Source organism: Protopterus annectens, chromosome 11.part0 (assembly GCF_019279795.1).
Source record: "Protopterus annectens isolate FY-2018-M chromosome 11.part0, PAN1.0, whole genome shotgun sequence".
Lineage (NCBI taxonomy): Eukaryota > Metazoa > Chordata > Ceratodontiformes > Protopteridae > Protopterus > Protopterus annectens.
In genome coordinates, this window is record NC_056745.1 from 86,132,216 (window position 1) to 86,157,303 (window position 25,088).

The 25,088-nt window shown below is 44.3% G+C and overlaps 1 protein-coding gene across 1 annotated transcript in view; it reads right to left on the bottom strand.

The window, feature by feature from the left end:
* NUP205 (nucleoporin 205) overlaps positions 1-25,088 on the bottom strand; it is a 1,199,422-nt gene that overhangs the window by 878,106 nt on the left and 296,228 nt on the right. Inside the window, 1 exon segment of the mRNA XM_044087173.1 lies at positions 8,577-8,782. Within this exon segment, the coding sequence (XP_043943108.1) occupies positions 8,577-8,782 (206 nt within the window).

A 25,088-nucleotide genomic window follows, 5' to 3' on the forward strand; every position in this document is an offset into this window, starting at 1 on the left:
TGCAGTTGCAAAACCCGCACTGGATATGGAAACGATAGACAGGTGGTAATGTTTGGTGAAGGTGTGTACAGAACTCCAGGTAGCAGCTTCTAGGATGTCTCTGGTAGGGTCTCCCCTGAGGAATGTTGTAGAGGTAGAAGTTGCCCTAGTGGAATGTGTTCTCACCCCCTGAGGGGTTGGTTTCCCATGGTGCTTGTAGGAGAAATGGATGCATTGTGCTATCCATTCGGAAATTGTTTGCTTTGAAATGGCCTTGCCCTCTGCCCCTGGCGCAAAGCTGACTAGTCACTGGTCAGATCTCTTGAAGGGCTTAGTCCTATCAAGGTAGAATTTCAGCTGTGTGTGCACATCCAAGGAGTGCAGGATCCTTTCCCCTTAATTTTGAGGATTAGGGAAGAAAGTTGGCAAATGGATAGATTTTTAGAGCCACACTGGACACCACTTCAGGCATAAAGGAAGGATTAGTCCTGAGGAAAACACCGTCAGCATTGAAAATAATGAAGGGTTCCACAGCCATAAGTGCTTGTAGCTCAGACACTCTTCTAGCTGAAGTGATGGCCAGAAGCAAGGCTGTTTTCCAAGAGAGGAATTTTAACTTTGCTGACACTGCAGGCTGAAAGGGAGGTAGCATGAGCTTTTCCAGTACAAAGTTAAGGTCCCAAGCACGGGTGTGTGCTCTCCTTGGCGGCCTTAAGTTGTTAGTCCCTCCCAGGGATTGCTTGATAAGAGGGTGAGACAAAAGAGGTGGCTCAGTGCTGTAATGAGCCAAAATGGCAGAGGCATGGATCTTGGTGGAGGAGAAGGATAGGCCTCTGTGGAGTAGATCTGCTAAGTAATCCAGGATCAGAGGCAGGGAGGGCAGAGCTGTGTCCTCCCCTTTGGAATGAACCCAGCAGCAGTACCTTTTCCGCTTCGCATAGGATTTCCTTGTACTGGATCATCTGGCTTCAAGGATGACGTCCAGCACCTGCTTGCTTAGGCTGGGTACTGGGGAAAAATTCAAGGAATAAGGCAGGCTGCAAGATTTAGGGTTTGCAGCTGCGGATGCAAGATCTGTCCCCCCTGCTGAGAGAGCAGGGTTGGGTTTTGGTGTAGGTGCCAGGGTAGCACCGGTGACGGGCTGCGCAGGAGTGGGGTACAAGTGCTGGTGTGGCCAGTCAGAGGCAATCAGAATTGTCCTTGGTCTGTCCTGTCTTATCTTGAGCAACACTCTTGAGAGAAGAGGCAGAGGGGGGAAAGGCATAGAATGAGAGATTCACCCACTGGAAGGATAGGGCATCCACTTTCCAGGCCCTGCTGTGAGGTGTTCTAGTGCAGAATTTGCTGAGCTGGTGACTGCAGGGAGGCAAAGAGATCCACCTCTGGGGTCTCCCATTTCTGAATCAGAAGGTTGGAGGTGCTGGGCTCTAATTGCCACTTGTGTGGGTCTAGGAGATTTCTGCGTAGGTCATCTGCCAGTGAGTTTCATTTGCCTGGCAGGAATTTAGCTTGCAGATGGACCTGCATGTCCAAGGCCGTGTGCCACAGGGCCATAGCTAGTCTGCAGAGTGGGTAAGAATGGGCTCCACCCTGCTTGTTTATGTACCACATAACTGTGCTGTTGTCTGTTTTTATCAGTTGGTGTCCTGGAGAGAGTAGGGGTTGGAAAGCTGTTAGAGTGTGCTGCACCGCTAGCATCTCTTTTTTGTTGATGTGCAGATAAATTTGACTTGAGCTCCAGTGGCCAGCCCAGAATGCACTTGCTGTCCATGTGTGCCACCCAGGCATAGTCTGATGCATCTGTGGTCAGAGTGTGGGCGGTACAGGGTTGAGTAAAGGGCAGTCCCCTGTTGTGGTTGCATGCATCTGCCCACCAAAGAAACTCTGTCCTTAGGTTATGATAGGAATGACTGTTTCCAGGTCCTAAAAATGCTGGCATCAAAGACTTTTTAAATACCACTGAAGTTTCCTCATATGCAGTCTTGCATATGGAAGAAGCAATATACCTGATGCCATGAACCCTACAGCCTGCAGAATTTTTCTTGCAGATAGCTGGGTACTTGTGGCCAGTTGTTTGAAGTAGGCTGTCAGATAAACTTGTTTTTCTGAAGTGAGGAATGCCATCTGGGATGTTGTGTCCAAGCTTGCTCCCAGGAATACAATCTTTTGACTGGGTACCAGTTTTGATTTCTTTTCGTTGATGGTGTACCCCAGGGAAGTGAGAAGGTTTTTCACAAATGTCAGGTGCTGCAACAGCAATTCCTGTCTGTCTGCCTGAATCAGGCAGTCCAAGTACGGGTAAATTTGGATATTTCTCTGCCTGCAGTATGCAATGGCTGGAGCCAAGCATTTTGTGAATACTCCGGGCACAGTGGATAAGCCAAAGGGAAGTGCAGAGATCTGATAGTGCATTGATCCGGCCCTGAAACGAAGATACTTCCTGCAAGACTCCCCTTATAGGGATGTGCAGATGGGCTTCTTTTAAGTCTAGGGTGACTAACCAGGCATCCTTGGCTAGCATGGGTAGGAGCTGTTGCAGGGTAAGCATTTTGAATTTTGTTACCACCAGGAAGGTGTTGAGAATTGAAAGATCCAGAATTGGGCGCAAAGAGCCCTCTTTTCTAGGTACCAGGAAGAGTCTGGAATAGAATCCTTGACCTATCTGCTCCACTGGAACCAGCTGAATAGCTCTGATGGATAGCAGGGATAGAACTTGGTTTTGAGCCACTGCTCACTGGTTTGGAGGAACATCTGGGAACCCTCTTGGGGCTGGCAGTGAGAAGTAAAATGTGTACCCCCTGGGATACAATGTTGAGGACCCATCGGTCTTGTGTGATGGACATCCAGTTCTTTGCATGAAGGTCAAGTTTTCCTCCTAGGGGCACAAGCAATTGGGCAGAGATGGGGACTGGAGTGGGGGAAGTCTATTTGAGTTTTTTCCATAGGGAGGTGGCTTACCACTCCCTGCTTTGTGGGTGGGGGGACTCCACTGCTTAGATCTCTGCATACCCTGAGACTGCAATCTGGGTGGTCTGTTTCCCCTGGGTCTGGTTTGAGATGGCCTGGAGGAGGCTGGAAAGGACCAGTGTTTGGAAAGGCAATGCCTACTGAATCTAGGGGGTTGTACTTGTAAGAATTCTTTAACAATCTGCATAGACTTAGCTTTTTCTTCCATCTTTTTAAGAACCTCTTCTGCTTTAGTGCCAAACTGTTCAAAGGAGCATCTAGTAACTTTGAATTGACATGGTCTGGCAAGGTCTGCTCCTTGAGCCAAGCATGTCTTCTCAGTACAGAACCAGTGACTGCTGCCTGGTAAGATGCCTCTAGGGCTTCAAAGCCACATCGCAGAGTATGCTTGCTGACTTGGCTTGCAGAGTGCATAAACTCCTGCAATTCCTTATTTTCTGCACAGTCTGTAAAGGTGTTTATTTTTTGTTTAGTAAGTTCCATAATATGTTGCTGGTACTTCAGCATGTGAAACTGACAATTTAATGCCCCAATAACAAGAGTAGCAGAGGTACATAGCTTCTTACCCCATCTGTCCAAAGCTCTGGAATCCCTGTCTGAAGGGGTGGGATTCTTAGCTGTAGTTGCCTTGATATCTTTAGGACCCTGGGAAATGATCTCTGGGTCAGCAGTAGGATTCTTGAAAATAAATTTGTGAGTGTCAGGTACTCTGTAGTACCAGTCTGGTTTCCTAGGGACAGGAGGTAAAGTATAAGGAGTAAGACTGGATTCCATGAAATTAACAACCACCTCCAGGACAGGGGGTATAGCTAAAGGCTTGTGCTGCGGCAAATCTAGGAATTCTCCGAGTCTCTTTTTGGACTGGGGATAGTCTTTGCATTCCCAGTGGAAATGCTCTCTTAAGGTATGTAAGGTTTCACCAAAAGAAAAATCCTCTGGAGGGGATGCAGAGGGAAAGGATTCCTCTGCATCTGAATACTCATAAGCAGAGTCCTCAGATACCTCATAGTCATTGGACTCCTGGTCTGTTGTTGCTGCAGGGACTGGTCTCTTTTCTTCTTAGCAGGGGAAGGCCGACTTCCCCTAATAAGCATAATAAGGTCTTCAGCCATTCTAAGCATTTGTCTTTGAGGCGTGGGAGGATGTGCGTGTGCTTTGGTCGTCGGTTTTCTCGGCGTAGCATGTACTCTAGGCCTAAGAAACTCGGTAGTTTTAGATAAAAAAGGAAGTTGTTGATCGGTACTGCAAAGAATTGCCTCAGAAGCCGGTGCCTGCACAGAGGCTCTGGACCCATCCAAGTAGAGACATCTGCAGGTCCCATAGTCGAAAAAGAGTCCCGCGGCATACCGGACTCTGAATGGTTCTCGGTAGAGGCTTGCGAATCCATAGAAGCAGGCATCAGGGGCTGCAAAAGCACCTCACTGAGTACCGGCGAACTGGCAAGTAGCTTACCGGTGTCAGCTTTGGACCGATGCGGTCTGTCTCTGTCTTTATCCTTGCGTTTTTTCAGAATATCGGTAGTCGGATGGCTTACTGAAGCCATTTCGAAATACGGAGATCGAGAGTGAAAGAATTTAGCAACAAAGAACCCGACGACGGACGGTTTGGGCATTGAATAAAGCATAAAACAGACAGCAAGGTATGTCGTGGTCTGGGCCTAAACAGGTGGCGCAGTAAGAATGAAAATCTCTATGTGCTTGCGAACTGCTTCTGCTTCGGGGTACTCGGCAAGAAAGACTGATGTAATGGCATCGGCTGCCTGTTTTTATACCCCTGATGACCTGACATCAGTACTACAGCGACAGCAAACGATGCAGAAATACTAAGTCTCTGGTATTCGGGCCGACTGAGGGCTACACGCAGGCAGATAACCCAAGTGTGAAAACTGCAACAGTGAAACACGAAGAACATCTATCTAAGACAACAAGCAGTTGAATAGGATAACAACCTATCCTCACTGCTACCCATCACCACAGGAGTCCCACAAGGGTCCATTCTAGTCTAAAGTTTCACTAAATCTCTGCAGCATCTGTCAAGATGCAACTATCATTCAATATGGTGACAACTCAACACTAGGCTGCTCAGCCAAAGATCCTCGGGAACTCCTCTCCATCACCCAAACAGTCTTCCAATCTACTGAAACCTGGTTTCTTAACAAAAACCTATTACTAAATCCCAAAAAGACCAAACTCTTGCTATTCAAACCAAACAAATTATACTATAATGCCCAAACCATTTAATGTTGTGTCCAGAGATGGGGCTATCATCTCACCAGACATTCACACTAAACTGTTAGGTGTGACCATTGACTACAACCTAAATATGATCAGCATACAAATCAAACCATTAAAAACATTCACAAAAAATTATGTAGTCTTTATAAATCATTTCTAACAACCTGCCAGAATAACCATAGCTCAAACTCACCACCTTTCCACACCATTCTATGCTGCACCCATTTTCACCAACCTACCCAAAACAGAAATTGCCAAACTCAACATCTGCTACAATCAAATTGCCAAATTTGCTACCGATGTCCCCTAACGAACCCACCACTGTCACTCCCTAAAACAACTTGAGTGGCTGGAATTCCCTAATCTGCTATCCTTCCATCAGCTTTCCTTTGCCCATAAACTCCTACTACTTCCAGATAAAACCCCAGCTCTGACCAACCTACTAAAACTACAAACTAATCATAAACAACTTCACTCTAGTGATAAAAAATAATCAAGGTGACCAAAAGCAATAACAGAGCAGGTGACTCCCTTTTCCCTAACTACATAGGCAAAATTTGGAACTCCCTACCTTCTGCTGTTACCTCAGCAGACTCAAAGGTTACATTTAAAAGACTTGTCAAAGAACACCTAAAACTCACATGGATATGCTTCTGTTCGTCTCCAGGTTGACCTCCCCTACCACACTCACCTTCTTCCCATTCTCTTGCTCCCTATCGCAACTATACCATTAATGAAGAACGTCAGCTTCCTTAACCTCTAGCTTCCTTCAATGCCACCCCTCAGACTCCTTAACTAGTGCCCACTCAGATACTGGCACTAAAAACCCACTATGTTACTCTCTAACAAACCTCTATTATTCTTTCAATCTACATATTTATACCTCCTTTTCCGCCTTGCTTTCTCACTTAATCCTTCTAACCTACCACCTAACTCTGTTGTTTCACCTGCTAATATACACCTGACCAGGCCTAAAGTGTACACATTCCAACTTGGAATGAGACTTCCAGACACAAAAGTCAAGCCAAACATCTCATCCTGACCTCCTCTTACTTTTATTTGGTCTCTTCCAATTCTAAAATTGTAATAGATCAGTACTATTTAACTATTGTAATTTTAAACGTCATTACTATGCAACTATGTAAAGCTTTGTATTATCTATGAAAATTTGCATGCTACATATACACCTTATACTTGCTTGTTATTTGATCTGTGGAGCTTTTCTCCCTGGGCCTCTGCTGAAAATGGACATGTATCCAATAGGACTTTCCCGGTTCACAAATGTAAAATAAATAAATAAAATTATTGCAATCTCTTCAGAATTAGACTTTATATTCTGTCTAGAATCAGAATCCAACTTCTCTCGAGACTTTAACACAAATACATGAATGCTTAAAAAAAAAAAAAAAAAAAACAACACATCTATGCATCTCAGAACCATGCCAGTGTTCACCCTCACTAGATGAAGAACAGAATGAAGCAGAAATTAGGCAAATGGGAGAAGATTAGTCCCCACGGCTTGGTCTCCAAGGAAAATGTTACTGAAGTCAGGAAAATTTGAAGCGTCTTCTTTAGGGACAGTTCAGTCACAGGACTTAAAAAGGATGCAGAATACGGACTTCTGAATATCATGATTCAGTCTCAATAAAATGAAACACTTAGTAGCCCTGAATTAGGTAGGGCACAGAGTGACAAACTCATGACAACTAAGATAACGACAGTTCAATTATGGGTGCAGGTGGTAGAAATGACACCAACGTTAAAGGAGGAAATTCTCATATGGTCAGCTGCCTGCCACCAACATGGGAAGGCTTGTCAGCAACAAAAATAAACTCAATAAGCAAGGATATGGGCTTAGCACTCCCAAGCTAGTATACAGTAGCTGTGCGTGTGCACATGTGCAACATGCATGTGGGAACACAGAAGACTCTCCTTTTTTGGCATCTATTTCTCTGAAATGGAAGCAAATGCTGAAGGTTTATAGTTGACAGTTTGCAGACTATTGCAAGCTGGGGGGTTATCACGGACTCTCCCCTGCAGAGACTAGCAGTCTTCAAAAAGGTCCATCTCTGACTAACAAATGGTGCCAATGCCATGGTCATAAACTCAATGCTAAGAAATGTATAATTGTACCCTTTTGTGAGTCAACCATCCTGGCTCATTACCATGTTGACATTATGCCCGTAAGAGTGGACCTAGTGGCCAGGGATCTGGGTACACTCACAGACAGTAGCCTTACGAATCGCCTACATATTCGTAACTCAAAGAGTACCAGAAATACAAGGTCTAGGGACCTGAATTTTGTTTGTGACTTAAACAAAACATGCTCGAGAGACAGGTGTGTGCTAGAGACTGTCCCCTCCTATGTAACAGGTTTCCCATCCATGTGAAGCTGAGTTCATCTATTACCCAGTTTAAGAGCAAGGAAGACCAGTGGATGGGGAATAGGAAATTTACACCGGGCATGGCACCCATCTTCCTTCTGGGCAGAGGCAGCTTATAAATGCCTGTCCCACTTGGACACAAGTAATCATTCTTTTGGAAAAACTTGGTTAGGTTTAGAAAGCCCCCCCACCCCCACCCAACCAGGTCATTAGCCTAGTCTATGAATCTATAAGCCAATGCTTGCATCAGCAAACAAGTGTTATGGCTTAATAATCTCAATACTTTCCTGGCATAAGAAGGCTGTCCTGAAGGTCATTTGAATTATGTGGGGGAGTGACAAATAAGTGGGAATGGCACTCCACTAGGTGAGTTTTAAGGCTGCAGAGTGGAGGGATGGTCAACAGTGATATTGGCTCACTCAGTGATGTGTGGGCTGACAGTATGGACAGCCATTTGGGTGCAGGGAAAGCTTCTTGGTAACTAAATGGCTGGATGAAAGGCCAGGAAAGGCTCTACAGACAGACAACGCACAAACTGTCTCCATAGTTGATTGGATAATTCCTCCTTCTGACCATCAGGCTCTCACCTATGCGGTCAATGTCTGAGCTCCTGTATACTAGCTTGGGAGGCCAATGCCTAGCAAGTGGTGATGCAAACAGCACGTTAAAAACAAAAAATTAGTGTGGCTTTCAACAAATAATAACTGATAACTGCAGACACATTCGAAAGGCCAAGGAGAGAGCGATTAGCTGTGGGACAGGATAAAAGACTGGCAGCCAAAGAAAGTTTTACAAACAGTAGTATCGTCTAGGCCATCAGTCCTGTGATCTACCAAACGCAAAACTGCAAGTGCTGCTCTCATGCAGGTATCTCTCATGCAGGTCAGACAAGGAACAAAGTCATCAAGACTGCACAAAACATAAAGGAAGTCCCCTAGATACTGCGCAGGAATAAAATGTTAATATCAACAGAAAAACTGCCACACTTCATATCTGTTACACATTTACTTACCCACTTGACAATGGTTGTTTGAAGCTGAAGAAAGGCAATAAGGCCATCAAGTTCTCTCTGTGTAATTCCCCTTAGAGGAAGATGACGATGCTGTACACTGTCTGCACTGGGAAGATCCCTCCGTAAATGAACATGATACAACATCAGCGAATGGTAAAAATGCTCCCAGGAAACTGGGCTGCCACCACCTGCTTGGATGTTCTCAACTAAAACAACAAACATCACACAATTCAAGTGCAGTCTCCTCCCTCAGGTAACAAAATGAGTAAAACTTTAATGAGCACTAATTATAAATTTATAAACAGCCAAAAATTCCTCAGCAGCAGTTTTTTTCTTAAGTTTGCTTTAATGAAAAACACAACTCTAAACTGCAGCAAGTTCAATCAAAATGAATGCACATTTTTCATATGCATAGTTGCAACTAAATGGCACATGAAAGAAAAAATAAAATACAGTACATGCGGCATCATGACTGTTGAGATCTTCTAGGACTTAACACAACCACAACGCAGCATTTCTTTTCAAATATACAAGTAAGCAAGGCTCAGACAAAAAAAAAAGTTAACATTTACAAGCTGTAACTTCTGTTGTCTCTGCAGTCCTGAGTATCCTACACATTTTGGCAGGTCAAAAGACGGAGTCATTCCCTCTAAGTAAAAGCCTTTTTTTTTAATAGAATATGTCCCTGCTGCCTGGCATTAATCACCCCCTCCCAGTTAAATATCCAATTAATTCCTTATCACTTCAGCAAGGTTCAAGCATGGGGGGTTGGGGGGCTATCAAAGTAGCCATTGGGGTGGTTCAGGTTTCTTTTGTAAGCCCTACCCCCCTGTACTCACCCACAGACAGACAGCCCATGGGTGAGGTGTGCAATGAGTGCCAGCATTGCACTACTCCTCAATTCTGCAAAGTCTGACATTAGCAGGTCATATTCAATTCACCACAGGAGCAGTGTTACTTTTCCCTTGGTCTCCAAAAGGAAAATCCAGCCTAATGTGCATGTGTCCTTGGGCACATATACTCCCTTCACCCCTTCCCTAGGGCAGGCATACCAATCCTACCCTGCATCATCTACCTCCAGTGCCACTAATCAGATCACAGAACCGTGGCAATACCAGACCACTCCCTCTTCCAGATGTCCTTAACCACACACGCAGCACACATGTACTTCTTTCTACATGATTCAGGCGAAGAACAGCTGCAACAGGACTCTACACATAGATTCAAACCAGCATTGATAGGCAGACAAGTGGCCACCTGGAAAACTATACAGCCAATGCCATCACAGCGAAACAAAGTATTTTTACCAGACTACAGTCTGGTACCTTCTGTTTGTGAATTATTTCACAAGCTGTTTAAACAGTTTTCATGATCTGACAAACCACGGGTTACTCTTCATGAACCAGCTCATTTCTGCGGGTCATTTTAACTTTTATTCAAGCTACTTTTACAACAATTCAGCAGAACAATCTCATTATACTAGCATTACTGTATCCTGATGTTCCATGAGGTTTGGTTCTAGCATTTTCAAAACAGAAAAGCAACATGACCGTTTTCTTTATGCATAAATGTCAATGAGTCTCGTAAAAGTGGGCTTCTGTTGAATCTTGACTCGTTTTTATTGTTACTTTCATTTATTATTTCAATAACCTATGATTCACTAGTTGATATACATCCGTGGTGGTGCAGCGGTAGAGTTGTTGCCTCACAGCAAGAGGTTCAACCGTTCGATTCTCGGCTGGAGTGCGGGGAGTGCCTTCTGTGTGGAGTCTGCATGTCCTCCCCGCGGTTGGGTGGGCGTTCAAAAGACATGCGTAAATGGGCGTGCCTTCATTGAAGGTTGAACATCAAGCTGGCACCTCGGCGTTCGTGAAAATCTGCCAGTCATTAGTGGACCAGAGTTCTGCTGTGGCGACCCCTAACCGGGAAAAGCCGAAAGACAACAACATGATTCACTAATTGCTTAGGTTAAAACAGTTATGTAGGAATTTGATAGTGGATTATTTTTGAAACATTTTACACTCAGTCACTCCCACCAACACAGTACAGTATAGAGTATTGGGTCAGGTTTTGATTTAGAACGACAATCCATGATATTGCTCAAAGCCCAAGATAATGCACCTCGAAAATTTGAAACATTTATTTTCCTTGAAATTCATTCCTTTTCCCCCTCTTCTCTTTGCATCTCTCTTGCACGTCTTTCTATTCCTCTTCCCTTTGCATGCCTGTCTCACCTTTTTTCGGTCTTCTCCCCATGGTATCCTTTCTTCTAACTATTCTCACTTGCCTCTTCTAATGTCTTCATTCTTCTCTATAGAATGATATGCTGCTATACCTGTAGCATAAACCATCTCAGTCATGGCTACAACTTACCCATAAAGCTCTGCAAAGCAGAATTCCATTCTTCTTTCCATGTTTTGATACTGTAAACTGCTTCTTGAACCAAATGTTGTAGCCTATTCTTGCATCTCTAGCTATATATATATATATATATATATATATATATATATATATATATATATATATATATATCTATCTATCTATATATATATATATATATATATATATATATATATATATCTATACACACACACACATATACACACACACACACACATATATATATATATTAATTATATATATATATATATATATATATATATATATATATTTGCTTTTTCTCTCTCTCTATATCTGTAAATGCTTTTTTTATGCTTTGTGTGATCTTATTCATCCAGGCGGTGCCTGCAAATGGTCCATTGAGATCAGTGCACTACTCGGTAAACAAAAATAAAGACATACATACTGGTGAAGACCGGTTGGACCCCATATTCTAATTAATAACATACGTTTCCCATAGATTAAATCACAATATTTTGTCAACCAAACAACCCTACTCTCACAAACAATGGTAAAAGGTGCCCTCTACATCCCCCCTTTTCAGCAGCATTTGAAACATGTGAAATAGTTATGTTCATTAATAAAAACTTTTTTATCTGATGAACTCAGACGGCGCAGTGATGCAGCGGTAGCATTGTCGCCTCACAGCAAGAGGTTCTCCGTTTAGATTCTCGGCTGGGGTGCCTTCTGTACGGAATCTGCATGTCCTCACTGCGTTCGTGTAGGTTTCCTCCCACGTTCAAAGACATGCATCTGGAGCGTTTCTCCCCAGGCCTCTGCTGAAAACTGGCTTTGTCCCAAATCGGACTTTCACAGTTAACAAATGTTAAATAACTAAAATAAATAAAAATAAAATAACCTCTACAGGATGAAAGTGTTCATAATTTAAATAAACCAGATATAGTAAGATCACTTATTGCAATGGCTCAAGTTTTTTATTTTTATAAACTCACGGGGTACTAATCAAACTCTGGTTATCTACAGTTAGAAACTTTTCCAGGGTTCTGTCCCCTCATACCACTGGTGCAAGCTTGCTAAAACACACACGATGCTACTCACAAAGAAAATGCAGAGTTAGAGTACTGCTGGTGTACTGAATATTCAAAAAGAAGAATGAGAAGCTGTAGAAAATCTCAATCTCCCCCATGACTGGAGATGTAGTCAGGACGAGAATGTAAAAGGCCGTACACCTTGGGCTTCAGGTTGATAACAGCAGCAAGTAATCTGGCTGCCCTTGATGGATTTTTAGCCCACTAATAAAACTTAACAGCAGCAGTCAGGGCATTGTCTGGAAATATAAGCCATCCAAAAACAAAACTACATAACAAGCCCCTAGATACCACAGCCTTGGTAAGAAAACTTGACTATGAGGGCAGAATGGGTTATTTAAAGGCCTCCTCATCAACAGAGGAAAGAGCCCCATATACTGTGCATGTCCTAACTCCACTATCATCACACCTGGGTTAATATGACTGTGAAGGCTGCAGCCTAACTAGCTAGAATTTTGTAAATAATTCTGTCATTTGTGAAAAGTAATATGATTTGTATGCTTGTCCTTCAAATGTAAGAAAACTGTATGTTATGTGCTTCACGAATGTAACCACAGTGTACCCCACTGGAAAAAAACAGAGGTAACTTGCAAAACCTCTACGAATAGTTTTATGATTGTGTTTACCGCAGCTAGAAGACAGAATTTCTGCAGGTAGAAATTATTTCTACTGTCTGGAAACAGAAAATAATTACAGGTTTCAAAGGTAAAACTGTGCAACTGTTTTACAACTTCCAGCTCCAGGAAAGCTTCTAACAGATAAGTTAGCCTGGAAACAGAGGACAGAGGTGACAAGAATGGTGTAATCTGAGATAACCCAGCAGAAATGTTTGATAGTAATCTGTGCATTTTGTATTTGTAAACACCCATTCAGCACTTGTATTTGCCTTGCTTTGTAAGTAAGTTATTTACAACATAGTTTCTCTTAGAGATAGATAGGAACTTAGTAAGATTAGTTTATATGCCTTCTGTATGCTGTTTTAAAATATTTCCTGTATTTCTAAACTCAGTTGTCACTGTGTTGAGTTACTGAGTGTTGTCTTGTGCTTTTATTATTTATTATTAAATATAGTTAAACCTTTTAATTGTGGCTGGTTTGTTTAGAGATATTTAAGCTCTTAGCGTACTTGTATATGTATTTGGGGACATTGTACAGGCCACTCTTGAATAGCCTTAAAGTCTTTGACACACTTACCATGTGGATAATAGTAACATTGCACAGCAGAATTGATCACCCTTTGGGAAGGGCCTTATAGTAGCTGATAAAGAGCTAGTTGGTGGCAGTAATTACTGCCTTATAGTCTGGGCAGAAAGGGGCATAGCTAGTGAACTTGTGCCAGCCTTCCCCAGGAGTGTTTGCATATAAATCAAATCTCAAAGTGAGTGTGTGTGTGTGTGTGTGTGTGTGTGTGTGTGTGTGTGTGTGTGTGTGTGTGTGTGCTACCTGGGCAGGGACACAAAGCACTGGCTGAACAGAGGGTGCTGGAGGTTTTGGACTGACCGCTCGGCTGTGCCAGTGGACAGTCTTAATGGAGATCAAGAGACAGAGAGAGAGAGAAACCAGCCCCAGACTGACTGATCTCTGTGTGCTCTTAAGGGAAATTGTACTTTACTGCATGTGTACTTGCCATCCTCCCAATGTGGATGTCCCTCACTGGTATCAGTGGTGAGGACTGAGGCTTCTTGACTACTGCGCCAGTGCAGGGGCATCACAGTGACTGCATAACATACAAGCATGGCTTAACAATTTAACCTGGACCAACATGCAGTCATATACACACACTAAAGGTGAAGTGCGAGACAGGGACAGACCTGTACTAAGCCTGGCAATGGCACTGAACTGAAGTCAACAAAGGTGAAACCACACAACTGCAACTCATTCCTACCATAAAGCCAAACATGCACCCCCATCTCTCACACCTGAACTGTGGATACTGATGTAGGCTCAAAACACCACTTCTAAAAGGGCAAATCATTCCAGCTTGGCTGAGTGGAAAGTTCAAGGAGTAGAAGCCTCAGCTACAAGTAACCCTGAATAAGAGGATTACTGCTAGTGATCATTGTACAAGTAACCCTTAACAACAGGATTATTCCGGGGATCACTGCTAGTGATCATTGTACAAGTAACCCTGAACAACAGGATTCTTCTGGGGATCACTGCTAGTGATCATTGTTGGTGAAATGAGGACAACGGCAGCGTTGAAATCCCCATAATGCATCGACTGCTTAAGAGCCAGTACTCTCACAAGACAGGTAGGAAAGGGATCTAGCCCATACTTACAGGCTGGACTCTATTGGGAGGTCAACGAGGCAACAAATAATGCAGGCCACCTTCCAGGGGAATAGGCACATACCAACTGTCCCAGCAAAGTCTTATGTGCTTAAACCAAGCCCACCCATCAAGCATCAATGAGACCTTCCCAAAAGTGTGATGAGGACCATCCATTAATCATATCTCTGAAATCAGAAACTTTCAACGCACAACTGAAATCCAAAAGGTATGCATCCAACAATGCTTTTTTTTTATTCTAAGGCCATGCACAAGCAATATTTCTTTAACCAGCAATAACAAAGACAAAAACCCTACCTATGTAAATGGCAGAAAATAATTAATGGGCTGCAAGTGGACTTAATTTTAACTGATGCATTAAGTCATAACCACAAATCAGTTTAGTACGTGAAAGGAGAGTTGTGCTGAACTTCCCATAACTGTTGAGGATAAAGTATATTCACTGCTATAGTAATGACACTTGGGATTTCAGATGAATAGGGTCAAATGACTGGTCTGAAATAAAAGCTCAACATCTTTCTCCCAGTAGGCCGGATGGACACTCTCCTCTTCAAATATCAGGATGTCAGTGTTGTAACTGGGACATATGCCTATGCCATCTTTATTTGTTTCTTGTACTGCATCCTCCGCTCCGATCAGACTCTTCAACACAAATAACTTCAAAGATCAATTAAAAATGCTCCTGCATGACTCCTGGCTAAGCCTCCTCCATTCTCCAGGCTAAATCATTCCTAAACTACCTCTCCTATGTACACAAGTATCAGCAACTAGCTTTTCTCTTATTCTTCTGTATGTCTTCCCTTTCTATGACAAAACACATATAATTACATCTGACCTAAAGTAATGCACCAATGTTGAACACAGTGCAGCAAAAAATACCTATTTCATAATCTTTATTTATCCTCACTTTTATGTAATGCTAATTGTTACCTTAGCATTCAGCATACTGCATAGTATTACTGTAAATAGTCCTTGTGGGACTTTACATGCAATGCTACTGAATGTTACATGTGTATTCTGTATGTAGTATATACACTACTATATTTCTTGTGTAGCTTTTCTCCCTGGACCTCTGGGTTTGTTTGCCCAAGCAAACAAACTGAAATAAATGATAATGTATTCAGTACTGATGTGCCTTATCCTTAGGCTGCAATCCCATGCTCCCTGGATTCTCCTTTACAACAAGGGGGCACATCTGAGGAATCTGTGGTGAGCAAACGAGTGCCTGGCTCTGGTCTGAAGGGAACCACTGATGGAGGTACACCTGCTGAACCACCAAGATACACCTTTCTGGATACAGAAAAGTAGAAAGATAAGACACTACATGTACTGGTTCTGCTGGCTCAATCTGGGTTCTCAAGTTCCACTGAAATCTCCTCATATGCAGCCTTGCAAAAGGTAACATCACAGTGGAAGATGCCATCCATGTAACTCAGGAATCTTAGGAATTCACTTATAGAAATGTTTCCCTAAAACTACTTTCTGTTGGTAAGAATACTTTGTCTGATGTAAGGAAAATCCTTTACTACTCTGTTTATCAGTGACCACAGAAAGATGACTTGTCTTCAGAGTACCAGAAAAGGCTGCTAAGTTCAGATAGAGACCCAGGTTCCAAAAATGGAGTGTTTTCTGGGCATCTTCGGTGGCTACTGCCTGGGTCATGCAGTCACCTAAACAGGGTAGATATGAATGCCACTGGCTCAGCAAAGGCAATTACTGGACCCAAGTACTCTGGTCTGTCTACTGCTCCCATGGCAAGAGGGTGAATTGGCAATGGCAGCCTACTGCTTTAGGTATGAAATACTTTGTGTGCTCTGGCAATATGTAGGTGGCATCTTTTATATCTAGAATGATCCTGTATGCCAGTGAAGAGTAGTGGAAGAAGGCATTTGCAAGATTAATGTTTTAAACTTTGAAATTTTTCATAACTTGCTCAGCCTTGACAATGTAAAATTGGTCTCCAGAGTTCTCTCCTTTCTTGGAACTAAGAACAGAGTTGAGTAGAAGCTTCTGCCCTTTTCCCCCCACCTTTTGGTACTCTCTCTACAGTTCCATGCAAGAGCAGTTGTTACACAAGAGGCTGAAAAAGGGTCTTTGATCTGCTGGTACTGGACAGATACTTGAAGAATGTGGTTGCCATACTAACTGCAGTTTGCATCCCTATTTTTAAATATTTACTACCTTTGTCTTCCTGATGCTCTCTCTCATTGAGAAACAGGCCCAACCAGCCCTTTACCCTTAGTGGCCAAGAGTAGGGATGGGGTGGAATTTCTGAAGATGGGGAGGGAGAAGCATGAAATTGTCACAGGTGTTCATCTCAGGACCTCAGCACAGAGGTCCCTTTCCCTTCTGTTTACCTTGTCATATTTTGCAATAGCAAACTTTCTAGCTTTTGCCTCTTTTGTCTTTGGTCGAAAGGCCAGTTCTTAGTGGGGTAATCTCTTTTACAGTCTAGTACAGGGAGAGAACAAAACTACCAGACAAACTGAATAATCTTTCCTATTTCCTCTAGATTTTTGAACACCTTCTCTGTACAGTCCAAACAGGAACTCCTTATCCACTGGGGAGTTAAAGAAATTCAGCTTTCGCATGTTTTGGCACAGGCTGAATCCTCACAGGATATTTTAATGCCAGCCGTGCAGCTGATACTTTATATGCTCCATCTGTAGCAACAGCTACATTTTATTATTATTATTATTTTACTCTCTGTGCCACTTCATGCTGACAATCAGCTTTCCTCTCCCAGATATCCAATCAGCCAACTTCACTTATCCAGAAATGGTAAGGTTTGGCCATTAGCAAAGACGGTCATCTTGATGGTAGGTGGTACAGAGCCAGAAGTCCTCCATGTTGTTCCAGGCTCACTTGCTTGACATCCAGACCTAATGAAAGTAAGTCTCCTCACCTTGGGATGCTAATCTCTTGCCCTCCTTTGGGGCTTGCAATAGGCTTCAGTAGGCTATGCATCACCTCCTCTGTAGTCCCATCCCTCTGCTGCCATTATTACAATCTGGCATGATCTCTAGCATACAGCAGCAGCACAGCAGCTACACCCTTCCCAGCATGTTATTCTATGCTCATGTGAGAGGTGTGTAGACACCGCCCTTTTATTCTATTCCTTCCCTCACTGGCTCCTCCAATACTAGGGCCACTAACTGAGCCCTGCTTACCAGAGTCGTAGACACAGCTTCATCCCTCTACTCAACATAGCTGACAGACTTTGGTAATGAGTGCTCGGTCACCTTGGACCGGAAGTTGCACAACTTGAGCACTTTTGTCTTTGAAGTCCATATCTCGCATGCTCAGTCTTGCCCATGTCATGGGACAGCAACATCCCCTAGAAGGTCAGCATAAGAGTCTGGTAGTTTAAGGGCCCAAAAAGCAAGGACAGCAGACGTACATACCTTTCCACTGATTCTGACCACAATTATCCTGCTCTGTCATTAGGATAACTATTCTTATTTGCACCACAGGGGTTTCTTTGCTGGCATCCCTGGACATTGCAGACTGATCCTGCAAATAGATATTTAAAAGAATCCATCACTTTGCAGAAATGGTCTGGCTTCCTTAAAGAAGGAAGATAGGAATCAGATTGCCGAAAGACATTATAAAATACATCAGCCAAGGCTTCAAAAACTAAAGGAATGGCCAAGATTACGTGAAGCAAGCCTGGGGGAAACCTGTAGCTAGCACAGGCCAGAGTAAATTCCTTATCCTCCACCTCAAAGTGGTCATTCTATAAAAGGTATGTCTAAAATGAGGTGGTGAAGCAGAAGGTAAAATGCTCTCAGTGCAAGAAACTCAGCCAGAGAATACATAACCTGCAACAATTGGAGAAACTACAAAGGTTCCTCAAAAGGAAAATTCAAGGTCTTCACAATTTATCCTATAGGGATCATCTGAAATCACTGTCACTTCATTCCGTTTCATACAGACTACTCAGAGGTGATGTCTACCTTGCATACAAGGCAATCTCTGACCCTGCATTACTGGAAATGCTTAATATCCGAAAGTCAAATGGTACACGGGTTACTTGCTCTAAAGACCTTAACCTGGTATGTAACACTGATAAAACCTGCTGGGGATCAGATTTATCTCCCAGAGGTTACCGCACCTTTGGAACAGATCCCCAACTTCATGTCAAACAGAGCACTTCATTGGCCCTTTTCAAACACAATCTGGATGATTGGATGGATGACCTTAAATTCACCCCAGGGGTTCCACCCGTGTCCCTCTTGGACAGGGGCAATACATCGGATCGTGGAAATATGGGTAAGAACTTAGCTAGGCTTGTAAGGGCCCTAGGTCCATTAGCCTAGTAACTTCTTATGATCTATTATCTTGTCCATTGAAATCTAATTTGTCCTTCTCTGAATCAGAGTTCACAGAAGGGGAAAGTTGCAATGCCTCTGATACAGATTGCTTTTTAACAGACCTATGAATATTCAAGAAAAAAAAAAAAAAAAAAACTGGAGAACTCCCAAGTTGGCTGCACATTGATCAAAAGGGGAATAAGAGCTCTTCCAGTGAGAAAACAGAAACTTTGGAAAACAGCTAGCAAAATCCATTTACTTGGGTAAAATTCAGTTGCAGATTAGTCACTACTTGCCTGGATGTCAGTTAAAAAAAAATGCAGCTGTTCTAGCCTCAGTACAGGATTCTATTTCCAGTAATTTAGAGGAATAATAAATAGAATGCAAGGGGGTTTAAAATATGCGAGACAATGGAGAAAATATACAGTGAAATGACAAAAGGCTGGAAAGAATAGACAAAGCTTTAAGCAGCTATTCAGAAGTAGTGATAAAACTGCCGAAATCAGAGGTTGAAATGAAGGACTGACTTGACTGCATACAAGGCTTTTCAAAATGAGCTGTTTCCAAAAAAATATATATATATATATATATATTTATACACACACACACACACACACACACACACACACACACACACACACACACACACACACACACACACACAGTACAGCTAGAAAACAGAGCATACAGAGAAAACAAGAAGTTATGTACTCACCATAATGTTTGATGTATGTAGTCCATCTCGCCTCACATTCTTACCCATGGGTTCGGAGTTGAATGTCGGCTCCGACTCGGCCAACATTTCTAGCTCGAAGTCTTTCTATTGGCTGGGCTAAGATGGTATCTCATGCTGCACTGCTCTCTATCCCCAGATCTAGTTTGCTGCGAGCCCCAGCACTCATTCTCCATGCATAACACCCCTAAGGAAAGGACAAACCAACAATGAAGGAAGCTCTGAAAACAGACCTAACCTCCAGATCCTCCAGGACTGGGGAAGGTGGGGGGGTAAGTAAGAATGTGAGGAGAGATGGACTACATACATCAAACGTTATGGTGAGTACATAACTTCTTGATGTTATGTAGTCCGATCTCACCTACATTCTTACCCGTGGGACAGCGTCCCTAGCACCTAAATCCTGGGAGACTCAGTGGAAAATACTCCTGAGCACTGTGGAACCAAAGGAAGACCTGCCCCTAGATACCACATCCAAGTTGTAATGAGTAACAAAGGTGTGAGGAGATGCCCAAGTAGCCGCAGCACAAATATCATCCATAGACAATCTGGCCTGATAGGCTGTAGATGTAGATACAGAGTAGACTGAGCCTTCACCCGGAACGGTAGATCTTTACCCCCTGAGGAATAAATGAAAGAAATACAGCTGGAGATCCACCTGGACTGTGTGACTTTTGAGACAGGAGACCCAATTCTGTTTTCCAAAAAGGAAACCAACAACTGATCAGATTTTCTGAGGTCTTTCGTTCTGTGCAGATAAAAACTTAATTGTCTGTGTACATCCAATTGATGAAATTGGAATTCTGCCTTGTTTGAGAACTGGGGAAAAAACACTGGCAACTCAATAGATTGATTAAGGTTACTGATTGATGCCACTTTGGGAAGAAAGGAGGGGTTCTGTCTGAGAGAAACCCTGTCCTTATGAAAAATCAAATAAGGGAGTCTGATTGATAAAGCTTGAAGCTCCGAAATGCGTCTGGCTGACGTGATGGCTACTGAAAAGACAGTCTTCCAAGTTAAGAATTTTAAATCACAAGTGGCTGCAGGCTCAAAGGGGGGTGAAGTAAGAGCCTGTAGAACAAAGTTTAAATCCCAAGGCATGACAGGTTCCGATACCGTAGGACGAAGTAACAGAGTGCCCTTCAGAAAAGCCTTACAGAGTCTATGTGCCATCAGGCTAGGCTCGTGTGCGACATGAAAGGTAGAAATTGCCGCCAATTGGACTTTAATGATTGCGGCCGCTGAACCCTTGTTAAAAAGCATAGACAAGGACTCCAATACAGACGAAATTGGAGCTGTGAAAGGGTCAATCTTTTTGGCATGTGCCCAGATTGAGAACCTCTTCCATTTACTGTAATAAATCTTCCCGGTCGAGGGCTTATGAGAGGAAGATAAAATATGAACCACCTCTGGTAAGAAATGATGAAGCCTAACTAATGACGGAAGTGGAGTAGCCAGGCTGTCAACCGGAGGGTCAGAAGAGAGGGATGGAGCTGCCCTGACATGTGTGTCAGTTAAGTCTGGTTGTGGGTCCAGAATCCAAGGAGCATCCATGAGATAGGGACGGAGAAAGGGAAACCAAATTTGACGAGGCCAGTGTGGGGCAATCAGAATCATTCTGTTTCTCAAGGATTGTGCTTTCTGAATAACCTTTGACAGCAAAGGGACCGGAGGGAAGGCATATAGTAGACCGGAGGGCCAATCGTGGACTAGAGTGTCCCTGGGTGACTCCCCTTGAGGGGGTATCAACGTAAAGTAGCTGCTGCATTTGGCATTGAGGGGGCTGGCAAAAAGGTCGCAGCAAGGCTGACCCCACCTGTGGAAGATCTGTTCTACAACTTGACAGTTCAGGGACCACTCGTAAGGCATCAGAATAGCTCTGCTTAGTCTGTCTGCGATCACATTGGACTTCCCTGGAATGTGCGTTGCCACCAGAAAACATTGGGAAGACACTGCCCACTGCCACACTCGCGTGGCCTCTCTGCAAAGGGGATAAGACTTGGTTCCTCCCTGTTTGTTCAGATACCACACCACTGACATATTGTCTGAGTGGATTGCAATAGTCCCGAGAGCAAGAAAACTCTGAAGTGCTTGCAACGCTAGTAGCACAGCTCTTATCTCCAGGACATTGATATGCAGATGTATCTCGTGCTCTTGCCACGTGCCTTGGACTGTCCTGCCTAGATAATGCCCCCCCACCCCATCTAGGAGGCATCCGTGGACACCGTGGCAATCGGGGACGCAGGAACAAAGGGCTTTCCTGCATTCAGGTTGTTGGTGCAAAGCCACCAACTGAGATCCTGTTTGCACCTGTCTGAGTAGAATAGGGTGAGAAAGTGAAAGACGTTGAAGAGACTACTGGGCAAAGAGAAGCCACTGAAGGAGTCTCATATGTAGCCTTGCCAAAGGAACGAACATAATCGTCGCAGCCATTGTCCCCAAAAGTTGGAGGACCCGTCTTCCCTTCGCTCTTCTCAGAGAGAGCAATGCGTGAACTTGTTGTTGTAGGACTCTGATTATTTCCTGTGGTAGAAACGCCCGCATGAGGACGGTGTCTAGTTCTGCACCTATAAAAAAGTGACACGCTGTGAGGGCAACAAGGCAGATTTTTCCCAGTTCAATGTGATGCCCAGCTGTTGACATAGGTTGATAGTAGCGTCCCTGATCTAAATTAGTAGATGCCTGGTGGTAGCAGTAAGAAGCCAGTTGTCCAGATATGGAAACACTTGGAATCCCGGACGTCTCAAGTGAGCAGTCACCGCTGCCATGCATTTGGTAAACACCCTGGTGGCTGTGGTGAGACCAAAGGGCAGGGCTCGAAACTGAAAATGACTGGCTCCCAGCCGGAAGTGTAGGTGACTTCTGGATGCCCTGTCCATCTTTATGTGGTAGTAAGTATCCTTGAGGTCGATGGAGCACATCCACACTTCTTTTCCCAACAATGGGAGAATAGACTGCAATGTGACCATTCGGAACTTGGACTTTTGCACGTGGGTGTTCAATTGGCTGAGATCCAAAATGGGTCTCAGGTCGCCTGTCCTTTTCGGCACCAAAAAGAATCTGGAGTAAGTCCTCAATCCGATCTGGTCTGAGGGGATATGTTGGATGGCTCCTTTTTGTAGCAGCTTTGAAACTTCTGAAGCTGCATAATCCTTTTGAATGGGTGGAACATCTGGGATTTTCTTGACTGGAGGGGGATCTGACAAGATGACATATCCTCCGAAAATTATTCGTAGACTCCACTGGTCCTGGGTGATGTCTTGCCAGGCCTCCGGGTACAACGAAATTAGACCCCAGACTGGCTCTGGAAACGCACAGTCGGGCCTCCCATCAGGAGTGGCGGTAGGGAGAACCAAGAAAGGAATCACGGTCTCCCGAGTTGCGGGGGCCTCCTCTGCCCCTCGGGCGGCGTCTTCCTGAATAACCACCCCCCTCCCCTGCCTCTGGAGGGGGGCTCACCTTGTGCACCGGGAAAAAAACTCTGATTTCTTGAACCACATTTTGCCATCCCATTGGGCCTTGGGATAAGGCCTAGAGGGAAGGGAAAAACGTACTCCTACAGCAGACAGAGTTTTTCCCTCCTGCTCGCACCTGGTGAGGGTGTCTTTCACCTTGGTTCCGAACAAAGAGGAACCATCGAAAGGGGCGTCGGTGAATGAAGACTTGAAGGCCTTCGCGAAATGACAAAGGAGCATCCAGGCTTGTCGCCTAAGAGCAATTCCTGAACTTGCTGCCCTACTCGCTCCTTCGGCTGCATATGAAATCAGCCTCTTGGAGGAGTTTACAATGGAATTGAGGGTAGACATCTGAGCGTTAACCGTCTGGGTCACCGCCTCAGAAACGTTACCTGTGAGAGTATCTCCAAGCTCCTTGAAGAGATCTCTCTGGAGCTGTGTAAAGTGAGATAAATAATTCAGTGACCGTAAGGTAAAGGTCGCTGAAGAAAAAGTACACCTCCTGTACTGGTTCATGGTCATAGACTCCTTGTTAGGGGGATGGACAGTGGAAGAAGTCTCAGCTAATTTCTTCTGAGTGGCAGCTGCCACCACCATGGCATCCACAGGGACTCCCTTGGACAGAAATTCCTTATCAGGAGGAGCAGACAAAAATTTATTGGGTCTCCTGGGTCTGGTTCCACAGAGTCAGGGGTTTCCCACACCCTTCGACAAACCAAATCCAGAAGCTCGAAGGGTGGAGATACCCAGGAGGTGGAGGGCTGAGCACCAAAGGCCTTCAGGAAGACAGACTCCTCCTCGGAGGGGGCTTTGGATGGCCAGTCACCTCTTTGTTTCAAAATCTCTAGGATGTCAGAGACAGAAACATCCTCAGAGGATGACTTTGGGGACCCCTCTGATGCCTCGAGGTCTGTGTCTGATGTGAGAGACTCATCCTGGGAATCTATGTGCTTCCGCTTGCACATCTTCTTTCTGGATGGCTCCTCAGGCAAAGGCTCTGAGGGGGCCTCAGAAAAGTGGGGACCACTCCTGGGGGGTACCCTGAGGAATTGGGGTTCCACTGTCAAGAGATAGATGGAGGTCAGAGACCTGCACCGGTCTAGTACGGGACACAGTGACCGATCCGCATGATGCCAGTGACAACCTGGCCAGCACACTCCGCATGCCCTCGAAGGCTGGTACCCCCCCCCTTGAGTCCAAGGAACAAACAGCCTCTGAAGCCACGACAGGAGTCAAACTTCCCCAAGCCGAAGCACCGAGAGGGAGATTAGGAACAGAGGCGTGTCCCAAAGCCTCTCCCCCGGGTTCAACCGAAGAATCCGGAGTCCTGAATCCAGCGGACGGGGACGGAGCCAACGTCGGCACCGATAAGCCAGTAGGGGCTGTCAGAACCAACCTAGGGACGTCACATGGAGCCGAGCACTCCGGCTCCAAAAGCTGAGGTGCGCTCGGAGAAGGATGTATCGAAGCAGGTTGAAGGATGGGCTCTGGAGTAGTCTGGGTCGGAGCCGAGAACAATTTTGCCAAAACCGGTGACTGAAGGAGTCTGCACCACTCTATCAACGTCCACATCTGATAAGGTCCTGGAGGATTTACAGGATAGAGAAGGAGATCGAGACCTGCGAGGCGGTGATACTGGTCTAATGCTAGGCGATTGGCTCCGAATAGGTTCCAAGACGATTGGAGCCGATGCAGGTTCCATAACAACTGACACTTCCTGCGGCCCCGAGGGCAATGGAGCAGAGGATGTCGAAGCAGTGGCTCCGAGGAGACTGATGGAGCCAGAGATCTCTTTTTAGATTTAGAAGATTTTGCCTTAGAGCTGGAAGCAGTTTCCAGACCCTCCTCGAAGGAGGGTTTGAGAAGTCCCTTCAAAATCAACTTATTCTTCCTTTTCTGAAGAACTCTTGGACTAAAAACATGACAGAAAACTGCACGACTCCTGGAGATGGACTGCTCCCAGACAATACACACAGACAAAATGTCCATCGGTAATGGACATTTTATAACTGCACCTGGAGCATTTTTTGAAGTCTGAGGGCTTGTGCTCCCTAGTATCTTTGGACATAGCTAACCAACAACCAAAGCACCAAAGACAAGTAGTCACTGAATAAAGGACCAACGGTCAGTCACAAGGCGGGAAAAAACTACCACTAACAAACTACCTCAAGATCTCCAATTTAAAATGATCCTTAGACACAACACAAGGGGGAAGAACTAAAAACCTCTAATTTAAACGGTTTTAGACCCAGAGAGTTTATAACACAAGGAAA